The 14129-nt window shown below is 49.2% G+C and overlaps 1 protein-coding gene across 4 annotated transcripts in view; it reads left to right on the top strand.

Moving 5' to 3' along the window:
- PTPRN (protein tyrosine phosphatase receptor type N) overlaps nucleotides 1–14048 on the top strand; it is a 32157-nt gene extending 18109 nt beyond the window's left edge. For all 4 annotated transcript variants that reach the window (XM_033160159.1, XM_033160143.1, XM_033160169.1 and 1 more), the window contains 11 exons: nucleotides 469–681; nucleotides 903–1118; nucleotides 2172–2319; nucleotides 2923–2996; nucleotides 4173–4250; nucleotides 5564–5683; nucleotides 6989–7155; nucleotides 11770–11823; nucleotides 12111–12175; nucleotides 12451–12524; nucleotides 13861–14048. In XM_033160159.1, the coding sequence (XP_033016050.1) occupies nucleotides 469–681; nucleotides 903–1118; nucleotides 2172–2319; nucleotides 2923–2996; nucleotides 4173–4250; nucleotides 5564–5683; nucleotides 6989–7155; nucleotides 11770–11823; nucleotides 12111–12175; nucleotides 12451–12524; nucleotides 13861–13932 (1281 nt within the window). In that variant the 3' untranslated portion in view covers nucleotides 13933–14048. The remainder of the gene's footprint in view (nucleotides 1–468; nucleotides 682–902; nucleotides 1119–2171; nucleotides 2320–2922; nucleotides 2997–4172; nucleotides 4251–5563; nucleotides 5684–6988; nucleotides 7156–11769; nucleotides 11824–12110; nucleotides 12176–12450; nucleotides 12525–13860) is intronic.
- Nucleotides 14049–14129: the final 81 nt, after the last annotated feature.

Below are 14129 nucleotides of genomic sequence, written 5' to 3' on the forward strand. Positions count from 1 at the left end.
GAGAATCCTGGATCACCGGCCCAGCATCGCCTAAGTCAAATAGCCCTCCAGAAGCTATTGGACCTCAACTTGCATCAGCCAGTGTGGCCAGTAATCGGGGATGCTGGGAGTTGTAGTCCAACAGCTAGCCCTGCAGTGCCCAGCTGAGGGATTGGATCACGAGTGGTGGTGGTGCTTCCAGCATACAGGGTTCAGAGTGGGAGGAAACGTACTGGCTGCAGGTTATGTAACATAGGGTTTGGCGGGGACTCCTGGGGTTTTCACAGTGGATCAAGGAAATGAGAACTTCTTTCTTCAAGGAGCCAGAGGAAATCCTGGTTGGTTTCCATGATACAAAGATCGTGGGAGCGCCAGCAGCCACCGACTGCCACATGTGCCAATTTTGACTCCCTCTTCTGCCTTTGCATGTCCCAGGAGCCCCTCCCTATCCCACTGTGCTGCTCTTGACTCCTGTCTCCTTCCCCACAGCGCAACGAGGCTGCGACCTACCCCCACCCCACACACTTTGGCGACACCTTCCGCTCGGTGCTGCTCACCTTTGTCTTGCTGGCCTGCGTGGCTGGCATTGTGATAGCTGCCGCGGTGGTCTTCTGTCTGCGCCAGCATGCCAAGCAGCGAGAGAAGGAGCGGCTGGCAGGGCTGGGGCCTGAAGGAGCGGCTGACAGCACCTTTGAATACCAGGTATGGTGCGGCCCGTTTTGTCCTTTGCAAAGAGCTGCAAATTGGGGCCGTTTCCTCAAAGTTTGGGAGGAGCCACAAAGCTTCTGTTCTGGAAGAGGGGCTTTGTGTGCAAGGACACTGCTTTGTTGCCTCTGACGTTCTGGCAAGCTCCAACCTGACATTTGCCCTGCCTGTGGCAGATCTTTAGTACATTAGCTGCTGCAGCTGTGTCTTTCCCACAGGAGTTGTGTCGGCAGCACATGGCTGCCAAATCACTGTTTGGCCGTGCCGAAGCTCCCTCGCCCTCTGCTCCGGCGGAGAATTCCCGCGTCAGCAGTGTCTCCTCACAGTTCAGTGATGCGCCCCAGGCCAGCCCCAGCTCCCATAGCAGCACACCATCCTGGTGCGAGGAGCCTGTGCAATCCAACATGGACATCTCTACTGGGCACATGATTCTGGTGAGGCGTGTTTGCACTCGTGTGTGTGTGTGTGTGTGTGTGGAGGTACAGGCTTAACTGAGGTGCAAAGTTGCCAGATAACAGCTTTGTAACAACCAGAGGTGCTGTGGACTAGTGTTGGGGAACCTGTGGCCTTCAAGGTGACATTGGACCCCAACTCCCATCATCCCCGGACATTGGCCACACTGGCTGAGGCAAAGGGACGGTGGAGTTCGACCACATCTGAAGCAACACAGGTTCCCATCTTTAGACATACAATTATGTGGGCAAAATGATAGTAGATGAAATGTCAAGATTTCTGATTTCAGATAGTACGTGGCAACAGCAGTGCCCCTGCTGTCTTTTGCTCCCCATGGATCTTGGCCTATAGATATCAGCAGTCTCCTTTTTGATGATTGGCTATTTCTGGGGCAGCCAACACAGTGTCATCCAGATGTTTAGGGCCACATCTCCAGTCCAGAACATCTGGGCAGCACCATATTGGCTACCCCTGGACCTTTTATTTCTTTATTTGGCAGAACTGATAATCTGTTTAATCAACAAGAACCTCTTAAGTAGTTTACATAAAACAATATGAAATACAAAGAAACATTTGGGAAAAATACCATGGTTATGTTAAAAAAGCGTAGGCAGGATTTGAAGTAAAGCAGCAGATGAGAATTGTAGTTTAATAATTTATAATTAACTTATATAATGGTTAAAATATAAGTAATAGAGCAGCTTTATAAAGTCAGAAAAGAACTGCCATGGAAAGGTGGATAGAAAGTCAATGGAAATGAGACATTTAAAAGAATTTGCAAAATTTGAAAAGTTGTTAAAATAAATATTAACAAAAATATAAATGAAGAACACTGGTAAGAGTGAACATTAAATATTTTTTTCATAATATAAATAAAACCAGAAGTTTCAAACAACATCTGTGTAAGAAAATTGCATGTTTAAAATTACTTGTCTGGGGTAGCGTGTAGGCACCCACATAGGTATGTGCAGATGTCCTTGTGCAAGTGGACATGTTTAGGAGGTGGTAATGACGCTGTCCCCCATCGCCTGTAGGCATACATGGAGGACCACCTGCGCAACCGTGACCGGTTAGCCAAGGAGTGGCAGGCGCTGTGTGCATACCAGGCTGAGCCTAATGCCTGTGAGGCTGCGCAACGTGAAGCAAACATCAAGAAAAACCGCAACCCTGATTATGTGCCCTGTGAGTAGCACAGAATGGTGCTTCTTCCTGGTATCCCTGCTGGCATGCTAGTTCTGAGGCTCTTCTGCATGGGGATTGTTGAATGATTGCACAATCAATGATTTGCTATTTTTTTCAGTTTTAATTCGCATTTAAAAGCAAATTTGTCTAGTTTGCGCTTTCTAAAACAATGCGCAGGCGGAAGCACAGCCATCCTTTGAAATTCTAACTTCTCCAAAGTTTCCGGGGGAGTTCTCCCGCCAAGGGATGTGCACAAAAATGCATATGCCAGTGTGCATAGAAATGCATATATTAGTGAAAATAAGATACCAAAATGGTATTAGGGGGAATGTTTATATTAGGGTAAATTTTCACTAAAATGCTAGTGACTTTAAGGACTTTTTTTTTTGTAAAAGCAAACTGATGTGGCAATGTGGAGAGCTGAACTTAAGAATGGAAAAATGGGAAACAGAGAGAAACTGGAACGGAAAGGTTCACCCATCCTTAGTGATAGCTCATGTTCTCTGAGAACTCCAGGACTGAGGCCCAGAACCCTTCAGAGGTCCCTGGCTACTCAGTTGGGTCCCGTTACATTGACTCATTGCACTTTTTTGCTGTTTCCAGACGATCATGCCCGCATCAAGCTGAAGGCAGAGAGCAATCCTTCCCGCAGTGACTTCATCAATGCCAGCCCTATTGTGAGTGCTACAAACTCAGATTCACACACTCCACTGAACTGCCCCCTTCAATCCACTAAATCTGTCACACTGCCCTCATGTAAGAGGCAACCTTTTGCTCGGTCAAGTCTATCGACTGTGGCTCATTTTTAAGTGATGTCCTCAAAGCCACCAGGTCCCTTCACTAAAACATGACAGACCCATCATAAATGAAAGCACAGACCCCCCCCCCTTCCCTGGCCATGAGCTCTTCCCTGAGTCCAGCAAACTTGTTTTTCTGAATGTGCCCTCCCAGTGCTGCCAAACTGGAGGGAAAAGCTGGATGCTTTCCCAAGTGCTGTCTTCCAGAATCAGGTAAACTTTCTTGGTCTCTTGTCATGCAGCCCTGCTCCTCCTAGTGTTGAAATTGGGCAAATACCCTTCCACTAACCTAAACGCTCCAATTTCAGACTGTCTGTGTATCATAGGGGACTCACAGAATTGTAGAGTTGGAAGGGACCACGAGGATCGTCTAGTCCAACTCCCTGCAATGCAGGAAACTCTTGCCCAACATGGGGCTCAAACCCTCAACCATGAAATTAAGAGTCTCATGCTCTACTGACTGTAACCCCTTTAGAGAAAGTCCTTCAGCCAATCAACCTTCTATCGTGGATTTTTAAAGGAAATCTATCTTGAATAGCAACGTGTACGACTTAAGTGCAGCAGAGTGGACAATATGAATTGTATTCAACTAAATTTTACTCAAGAGTAGATCCATTGGAATGAATGGACCTAAGTTAGTAATGTTCATTCATTTTGACTGGTCTGCTCTAAACAAAAGCTAGTTGAGTACAACCCTATATAGTTAAGATTGGTTTTAATTTTTTTCTTCTCCCCCTCGCCCCCATACCCACCCAGGCATGGTGACTTCTCCTCCTAACTAATAATTCATTTGGGAGGGTGGGGGGGGGGGTTTGCTGCTTGTGGATTTGTGAGCCTGGACAATGACAAGTCATGGGGAAAGAATTAATTTCTAATGTTCAGGGTACCGCTAAGCATGATTGCTGTCTTGGCACAAGATTTCCATCCAGAGTTATTGCAGTTAGCAAAGTTCAGGCAGACTAGAGTCCTGCCCCTTGACCTTGACCTCTTTTACCCCTAGTTCCACTCTTCCCCTTCCCTTCAAGACAAGTACAACACATATTATTTCCTCTGCAGATTGACCATGATCCACGGATGCCAGCATACATTGCCACACAGGGGCCACCGTCACACACCATCGCTGACTTCTGGCAGGTGAGGCATGCATGGCTCATGGTAGCCAATTCAGGGAAGATCTTGCTCAAGGGTGGTGTGGGGGGCAAAGAGGCATTTAGGATGCGGCCCTTACTCCTGCACTGTGTGAGAAAGCTGACTGACCCTTGTTTGGCAGAGATTCGCACTGTCTGTATTAATATTCCATACAGAGCCCTTAGATGAAGTGGTGGCAATGAATAGCCTGTAGGGCAGGCAAAGATCGGGAACCTGTGGCCTTTCAGATGTTGTTGGGACTCCATCAGCCCCAACCACCATCGCTAATGGTCAGAGATGATGGGAGTTGTAGTCCAACAGCAGGAGCAGCTACGTCTTTGCCCTACAGGCTATTCATGGTTGCCACCTCCTCTAGGGGCTCATGGATTCCCCATCCGTGCTGTAGAGAAACCTTCAATGCTGGCCATGGATGAAGCTCTGCATGCTCCACACCGAGGCACGGCCCTGAATAAATTTTGTGAATTGGCAAAGGTCCTGAATATTGGCTTGTTTCTGCACGATTAGTTTTGCCCTTTGTGTGATTTTACGTTACTTTTGCTAGCCAGAAGAAGGAGGTATGCAAAGCATTGGAGCTCAATCTGTGAAAGCCCTTTTTGGCTCCCCTCTAAATTCTTAACTTGGCTAGACCATGGCTTGTATGTTTCCAAGCTTACCTCTGCAGTCATGAGGGAATGAAACTTGTCCTTTTGCTTTGTTTTTAAACTGAAGCTAAGATTTACTAAATTCTGTGCCTGACACAGTGCCAAGTTTCATGGGGTGGCTATGGATGCCTGGCCCTACACACAGCCCTGAGGTAGCTTTCAGGCCAATCTGGTTCACATCCTACCTGGAAATGAAGTAGAAGTGGGACCCATCCTGGACAGGAGGCAGAGGAACAACCTCTTCACTCCTGTGTGCTAGATGGTTTGGGTCTCTGACTTGCCCTGTAAGAACATAAGCACTGCTGGGTCAGGCCAAAGGCCCTCCTAGTCTAGCATCCTCTTCTCACAATGGCCTACCAGATGCCTCTGGGAAGCCTGCAAGCAGAACCTGAGCACAACAGCACTCAGCCCGCATCTGGCATTCAGAGGCATGCTGCCTCCAACAGTGGAATTGGGAAACAAGCCACCGTAACTAGCAGCCATTGGTAGCTTTATCCTCTGCGACTCTGTCCTATGAGAACATACAACCTGGGCCCATTCCCTCTACCCACACCTGTCCCTTAGTACCTGGTGTGGATTATGCCTTCTTCTGGTCTAGAGAAGAAGGGTGTTTGCATTTTGAGGACTGGGAATTCAGTGTCTGTTGCTTGTGCATAGATGGTGTGGGAGAACGGCTGCACCGTCATTGTCATGCTGAGCCCTCTAGTGGAGGACGGCGTCAAGCAGTGTGACCGCTACTGGCCTGATGAGGGCTCCTCCCTGTACCACATCTATGAGGTGAGCCTGGCGAACGGTTGCCCAGGGGACTGCGGACACAGCTATTTTGTGATCACCATCCCTGAACTTGTCCCAGTCTCCTATTTATGTGATGCATGGAAAAGGAATCCCAAGTTGCCCCTCTTTTTATGGGCATCTAGGGAGCATACTGAGTTGGCACAGTGGTCCATCTAGCTCAGTACTGACTACACTGGCTGGCAGTGGCTGTCTCGCAGCCCTACCTGGAGATGCTGGGGACTGAACTGGGGACCTTCTGCATTCAAGGCGGATGCTCTGCCACTGAGCTGCGCCCCTTCCCTAGCTTCCTCTTGCCTCACAAAGTGGCAGTGACATCCTTTTCATGCAGCTCCCTGCTGTGTGGCTGAGCTGAGCACAGCCGTACTGAGAAGCACAGAGATGCTGGCTCTGTGGGAAAGGCTTGTGACATCTGTCACACCCACATGGGCACACTATTTGCGTGCACCTCTCCCCTTCCCCAGTTGGGAGCATGTCAGAGAGAACTACCTGCTATGGAGCCAGTTCCTCCTCTTCCTCCTCCTCCTGCCACAATCTCTTCCCTGAGCCTGGGTAGCTAGCCACCCACCAAAATCCTTGGTTCTTAAGCCCTCTTGGGCAACACAAAAGCCATCTTCTATGTACAGAGAGCATAAGGAAACAAACTCCTTGAATCGCTGAGTGCTAAACTGCTTTGTGGCCTCGCAAGGTAACATCGTTGGCCATCCCTGACCCAAACACTTACTGCTCTGCACAGTTCTGTAACTCTGCAAAGGGCCAGGAAGTGAAGTGATTGGCCCAAGATAACTTCTGCAAGGTTGATACGCTCAATGGGTCTGCAGCCCTGAAAGGAACTGCCTGTGAAAACCAAATGGTGCAGAAAAACCCCAAGTCAGCAGGCTGTGTGGACACAGTGCTCATGAGGGAAGAGCAGGACAAGCCCTACGTGGGCCTGACAACTGCAGGGGTGAACAGAGTCCCACTTCCCCTGGTCCAGGGAGAGCCAATGTCGTAACCTCTAGATGTTGTTGGACTCCAGCTCCCATGGTCCCTGACTGCTGGCCATGCTGGCTGGGACTGAGGGGAGTTGGAGTCCTGCAACTTCTGGAGAGGAACCACGCAAGCTACTCCTGCTCTAGCCACTTGGGGAATGGTAGGAAAGGAATTACAATTGACTGAGCAGAATAAAGCATTGGGGCTGGGCTGGGGGAATAGCAGCAGGGGAAACTGGGGGCTAGTTGGCTTATGGGAAGGTTATGCCCTCACAGTAAATATGCTATTTCTCTCTCTCCTCCTGTCCCCACCTTACAGGTGAACCTGGTCTCTGAACACATCTGGTGTGAGGATTTCCTGGTTCGCAGCTTCTACCTGAAGAACGTCCAGTCTCAGGAGACACGAACTCTGACACAGTTTCACTTCCTGAGCTGGCCTGCAGAGGGCATCCCCACCACCACCCGGCCTCTCCTCGACTTCCGCAGGTGTGGGATTTCATGCCTCCCCCCTCAGTGGTCAACTAGGATGAGATGGGGGGGGGTGTTGAGTGGCTCAGGCACATGGTGTCTTTGACAGCACTGGGCAAAGAGGAGAGTTAGGAGTCAGAGCTTATGTAGCTGAGTTCCCAGAAATGGGCTAGGCCATGTTTTGAATCTTTCCTAGCTATTCTGGTCCAGAGAAAGTTCCTCAGGACCAGTGTTAAGAAGCCTTCAGGGGAAAGGGAGGAAGACTTGAGTACCATAGAAAGTAGGCACAAGTTAACCTACTACAGGTACATTACTTGCACCCCTTGGAGCTATTTGAAGGCACCCAAGGCAAAAGCTCTGCCTTTCTTTTTCACGAGCTTGACATCCCAGGCAGGTCACACAGTTAAGATCGGTGGAAACAGGGCCAAATGCCCTTTTGGATCCTCATAATGTGTGCTAATGACCCTTACTATCTCCTCTCCCCCCCCCTTTGCAATACAGATGAGAAGGCTGATTTTTGTGTGTTGAGGCACTTCATTTTCCTTGCACCCAAAAGGCTCTAAGGTAGCCATCAAAGTCCTCTTCAGCAGCTTTCCCCCACCCTCTCCATTTCCAGAACCAATTACCTGCATCACTCCAGACTTGGGAACTGGAGGTGTCACTCAAAAGTAAATTGCATTGATGCCGGCTGTGTGGTTTTCTCTTAACTGTCAGCATTTAGCCCGACGGTGTTAACTTTGTGCAGGAAGGAATGTTCTGGCGCATGAGTCATGCTGGGAGTCCCTGTAATGGTTGGGAAATAATGTGCCTCTGGCTTTAGCTCTGTGGAGCACCCGTCTCTGACTATAGAGGCTGCAGTGCTGAGGGGCTACCTGGAAGTAACATAATTACGCACTGTGCTGCATTGTTTGTGTGGGTCAGAGTGGGGTGTGTGGGCTGGTAGTGATGCTTAACGTAGATGAAGAACCCTTTGCCTCTCAGTTTTAGTATCAGCCTTACAAGAAAGGTAACCTCAGAAGGTACTGATGTGGGGGAAGCATAATTTGGCATTTAGTATAGGATGCTCGATACTTTGGGTGTGCATGCACATGCGCCCACACTTGCAGTGCAAATGACGAAGGCCCTGCAAGGTCACGAATGAATCAGGATTTACATGTAGTAGAGATATTGCCTCTCTGCACCGTCCCCGCAGTCCTGTGAATGCTTTAACTGGAATCCGTTTTGGGAGATGCAGACTTCAAAACAGGCAAGGATTTGGGCGGGGGGGGGGGGGCACAACTCTGAATGCCTCTAATTAAGTGAGAAAAGTTTCATGGCTGGAAAACACACTTCAGATATAGTCAGGGGAGTTGTGTGCAGCTGGACCCTTTGAATTCCACACACCTCACTCTAAAGGGTGCCATTGAGGTGCAATATGAAACACAGTTCACACCAGATAAAATTTATTCTTCAGGACTGGCCATTTACCCTGATTATTATGAAGTATATACACAGATCACAAGAAATGTTATGGAGATATGCATTTTTGAAAGGCAATGAATTGCTTTAGTTACATCAGGGTTCAAAGAATGGGGCTTTTGGACTTTGCTGGGCATCTTCCTCCCCACCTCCTACCAAGACCTGGAAATGGCACCCGTGCTGCCTCCCTCCCCAATCCAGTTTCCACAATGGGGAAAACCAAGTGGGATGTCTTACGCCAGCTGTGGGGGCCCTTTGGCCCTCCAGATGTTGCTGAAATACAGCTCCCGTCAGTCCCAGCAAAGCATGGCCAGTGGCCGGGGTTGATGGGAGCTGTCATTCAGCATGAACTGGAGGGCCAAAGGGGTCCCCACACTTGTCTTAGACAAATGAAGGGAACTATGCAAATATGTGTCATTATTCTGACAGCATCCAAGGATCAACATTTGTGAGGGTCCCAAATTCAGCTATGGTCTATATGTCGTGTGGGTTCTCCCCACCACCCAGCCTCACAGTTAAATGAGATCCAATGGATAAAGACACTGCATGGGGCAAAAAAAGTGGAGAAAACACTGTAAAGGAGAAGAGGGAGACTGAGAAATTGGGTCCTCCCCCCCTTATTAGAGAGTTTGTGTCTTGAGCGACTGGCCCATCTTATGCAACCTGCTTCCAAATTATTTCTAACCTGTTTTATCCCCTCTGTCTTGTCCCTCCCGCGTGCTCCAATAAGCCCCTCTCTCTTTCTCTCTCTCTGCATTCACCCATCCTCCTTGCACAAGGGGACTCCTGCTGCCTTGACATCTGTGCTGGCGGTGGGTGTGGACGTGGGGCTGCTTAGCTTCCCCGGCAGCCATTGCAAAAAGAGGCACCTCTGGGCATGGGATAATCGCCGCTGTGCATTTCCAGATCCATTAGGAAAACTCTCTGTGTGGATTCAGGCTTGGAAGATGGCAAGAGAGGAAAGGATCTTGGTGTCATGGCTTGGGGTTCAACGGTTCCTGTGGCCTTCTGAGCTTCCCCCCACCAATGGGCAGCATTTGGGGGGCCAGGGCACATGTGCAACTTAAGCAAGCTGAAATATGAGAGGATCCCAGCTTGCCCTCAGCTCTGCCTTCCTCTCCCATCTGTGTCCTGTCAGTGCTGCTTTATGAGGCTTTTTGCCTCCATAGTTCCCTATGGAGTTCGCTTAGCTCTTTCCTCTCTGCCTCCATTACACCATTGCGCGCTCTCTCTCTCTCTCTCTCTCCTTCACTTCCACTACCACCACCACTACCTCTCCTCCTCCTCCTCTTCCTCCTTCCTTTTTCCTCTCTCTTTTTTTTCTCTCACAGCCGCCAGTGTCATTTTTGTGATTTGCAGCTAGTAATCCTGGCCCAGTTGCATAGTCACAAAAGTGATCATTGGCCGCCGTGCTGGCTGCATGGAACGAGACAGGGCCTCAGCTGCTGTGGTGCCCCACCTTCTGCCCTCCCTCCCTCCCTATTCTGCCCTCGTCCACCAGAGCAAAAGAGGCCCAAAACTAGATCCAGTCTCTTACGTGCAGGTTTCCATTGGAGAACAAGGAAGCTGTGTGTGGCGGTTGTGAGTGGATGGAGGGTCTGTGCCATAAGGCAAGAGAGGGGATTTGTTCCACAAGGGCGAAAAGCCTGTGACTCTCTGCCACTATGAGCACATGGAAATGGAAATGACACTTTGATAGCCTGCCAGTTAAACTGCAGTTTGCAGGCAGTGGATGCAATGCCTCTGGCTTTCATCATTCCTGGCCATTGGCCATGCTGGGTGGGGCTGATGGGAGTTGGAGTCCAACAACATCTGGAGGGTCACAGGTTCCCTTTTCCTGCTATAAGATTGTATTTTTTCACAGCCAAATGCTGCAGGCAGAAGTTTTGCAAATCAGCCTGCAGACATCTTCAATAATATGCTTTCTTCCCTACCTCTGAGATATTTTGGCACACTGCACCTGCTTTTTGGAACCTTACATATATATCAAAGTGCTCCAAAATGTCAGACTGCCTGACTGATGCTCTGCAAAGTAATGTGTCCTTTTTGATCCAGCCCCACCCCCTTCAAAATGTGCAGCAATCAAATAACCAGAATACCATCTTATTTATATATTAATTTGAGATAATTCCTTCTCGTTGTTCACATGATTTGACTAGCTGATCTGTGACACCCCATGGTGTGGATACAAGAAATTTCTCTCTTAAAAATAAAGAATTTCCCCCCTTGCCAGCAAAGATTCTAATTCTGTAACTAGCAAGAAAGCAAGGCTCTTCGTCTCCAGAAGAGCAATCAAGGTGAAGCGATGGGGGCAGCATCACTCGCTTTGTGAAATCAGATGTGTAGCTATGAAAAGGACCCCAAATAACAAAACAAAGGACTCTCATGTTGCTAAAGTGGAACACTGGTCATGTGAAGGATATGCATTTCATATTGGATGTGTAAATGTGAAATAAATATTTTTGTTAGGAAAAATATATAGACAGGTGCAAGCAATCTCAATCACTTGTTCACTGCATTTTACCATGTGCACCATAGTAATTGGATTGGTTTAATGCACTCATGAAGGTAATACTTGGGTTATTTAATGGTGCGTTGCAGGGGGGGCGGATTAAACAGAATGACATTTTGCTCTCCAGTGGATCAATTAGTATGTGATTTTTAAAATACAATTTTTGGTGGGTGAAGAGGATTGAGAATCCAATGTGACGAACTGAATTTGAAAAATCAATTTTGGGGATTACTGGGAGACGCTTGGAATGGGCTTTGAAAGGGGGCACTTGTCCTGCAAAGTAGCATTTTAGGCTCCATGCCTCTTGGAGGCTTCTGCACTTTCACCTTTTTTTTTGACGTTTTGGAAAATGTCCCATGGGCCACGTAGGAGAATCTCTGCCAGTTGACTTTGCAAAGTTCCATCTGTACACAGTGTCCTCCTGCCTGTATACTGCTGATAGTTGGGAGTAAAGCGTTTTGGTCCCACTTGGTGCTGAGCTCCTGCTGTCAAGAGCTCGCTGAGAACCATCCTTGCACCCAATTCCTAGTTCTCCTTGGCTTGGTAAGTGAGGTGGGGAGGGTATTGCCTTAATCTGTGCAGCTGCCCTGCGACTTCTAAGCGATCAGTTGAAACCCAAAGCAGGGCTGCTCTCTGATCCCAACCTTTCCTTGTTCCGGCAGGAAGGTGAACAAGTGCTACCGCGGCCGCTCATGCCCAATCGTCATCCACTGCAGGTAATGCCCTGGGAAGGCTGAGTCTAATTGGTTGTGGTGTTGCCGTGGAAACACCACCCCGCTGAGGTACAGAGAACGGTTCTTTTCAGAAGCACACAGCAAAGTGTGATGGATTTTGCCAGGCCGGGTGGGGGATTTGCCCATCAGAAGCATCCCATGTCCCCTTGCTCATAGAACTAAATTGTACTGTCAGGTCAATAGGTCCCTTCTGAGGGAAACAGCAGAGTTGGATCCCTCTTCCTGTGCTGTTCTCAGCAGCAGTGCCAAACCTCTTTATCTTTTTGCAGTGATGGCGCAGGAAGGACCGGGACGTATATCCTTATCGACATGGTTCTGAACCGAATGGCCAAAGGTGAGAATGGATGGAAGGGAAGGCAGGTCTATTCCATGCACACAACCTGGTCTTGGCCAAGCCACCAGGTGCACAAACTACTGCACAAAGACAGGCCCCTGCTGTTTGAAGGCCTCCAGCCCACCATCTCCTCCTGTCTCTTCTGCATTTACCCTTGATTATCTTCAGATTTTACAGCCACCATTTCGTTCAGGGGTGTATGGAGTTTCCCTCTTCACTGTTTCTTACTCCTCCTTCACTCAATTCTGACTTTACCTCTCCTGCCTGCCTGCTAGGTGTGAAGGAGATCGACATCGCAGCCACCCTGGAGCACGTGCGAGATCAGCGGCCTGGCATGGTGCGGACAAAGGTATGTTTGGATGCTTGCTATCAGGTAGCCAATGTAATGCTCTGCAGCCCCAGACAGCATCATCAATGGTCAGGGATGATGGGAGTCGTAGGCCAACATCTGGCAGGCATCACTTGAGCTATCCCTGCCCTGTACCCACTACTTGTGGGCAAAACCTGAAACACCTGCTGTCAAGTGGGTGGACACTGGTGGCATAACTTGGTTCCTGGAGGGCATGGAATAAGAATGCACTGGGACCTTCTGGCAGTGGCAGGGTGGAAGGGAAGTGTAGGCCCCATCTGCACTGTGCATTTAAAGTGGTATCACATCACTTCAAGCAGCCACGAACCCCCCAAAGAATCCTGGGAGCTGTAGTTTGTTGGGAGACCACTATTCCCCTGGCAGAACTGTAATTCTCAAGAGTCCCCTTTGAAGAGGGATCGAATGTTCAGCCACTTTGAGAATTATAGCTCTTTGAGGGGAATAGGGGGGTCTTTCTTCTTTACAGCGCTCAGCACTCTTAACAAGCTACAGATCCCAGGATTCTGTGAGGGAAGTTGTGGTGGTTTAAAGTGATCTGATGTGGCTTTGTATGTGTAGTGTAGATGAGGCCTAAGTCAAGCAACCATTGTACTCTCTGTCCCTGCCTATTTGGGGGGGGGGGTCAGACATGGTGCTTGGTAGCATACTAAAGGTCAGGTTTTTTTTACCCAGGAGGTAAGAGTGCCTAGGTTTGGAATGAGGAGGAGTGAAGTAAAAAAAAGGGGGGTGGAGAAACTAAGGACTTTTGGGTTGTCAAACCCTATGCAGAGCAGGCCGACACTGTGTTCCTTCCAGGCCATGCTTGCAAAAGTGGGCAGTGAGGATGCTCAAGTCTACCTTTGTACAGTAGGATAGCTTCTACACACACACACACACACACCTCTCTTTATTCTCCATCTGGGCAATCAAGAAGCATTGTCAAAACAAGAACAGGCAAAAGCCCCTTCTGTGAAGCAGGGCCAGGTACCACCCCCCCATTCCCTGTCCCTAAAGCTCTTTACACCTACAGTGGTAGGAAAGTGAGGTCCCTCTGATGTTGCCCACCTGCAACTTCCCAAATCCCTGCCCATTGACCATGCTGCCTAGGACTGATGGGAGTGCAGCTCCAGCTGCAGTGCCACACATTCCCTACCCCCTTCTGTTGAGATGTTGCTGGACTCCAACTCCCAGCATCCAGGACTGGCAGCGGCTGATGGGAGTTGGAGTCCACAGGTTCCCCATCCTTGCTGCCTTCCCCCCCTAATTTTGAGGGGAGGGGGATTAAGAAGACGATTTGGGGGGTGCAGACACCCAGACTGATTTTATGTATCCCCAGGACCAGTTTGAGTTTGCACTGACAGCCGTGGCGGAGGAGGTGAATGCCATCCTGAAGGCCCTGCCACAGTGATGCCCCACTCGGCGTACCCCAGCTTTGTGACTCCCCCCAACTCGACCCCTTTTGCCTCTGCTGTGCCGTGTCCTTGCCTGGGATGTTCTTCCTTCATAAAGTCTATTTCCATGTTATCAACCATGACTGAATTTAAGCTACGGGTGGTGGCCCCTCACCTGCCTGCCCCACCCCTCTGCCCCTAACCCTCCTCATAC

This window comes from Lacerta agilis, chromosome 1 (assembly GCF_009819535.1).
Source record: "Lacerta agilis isolate rLacAgi1 chromosome 1, rLacAgi1.pri, whole genome shotgun sequence".
NCBI classification, from domain to species: domain Eukaryota; kingdom Metazoa; phylum Chordata; class Lepidosauria; order Squamata; family Lacertidae; genus Lacerta; species Lacerta agilis.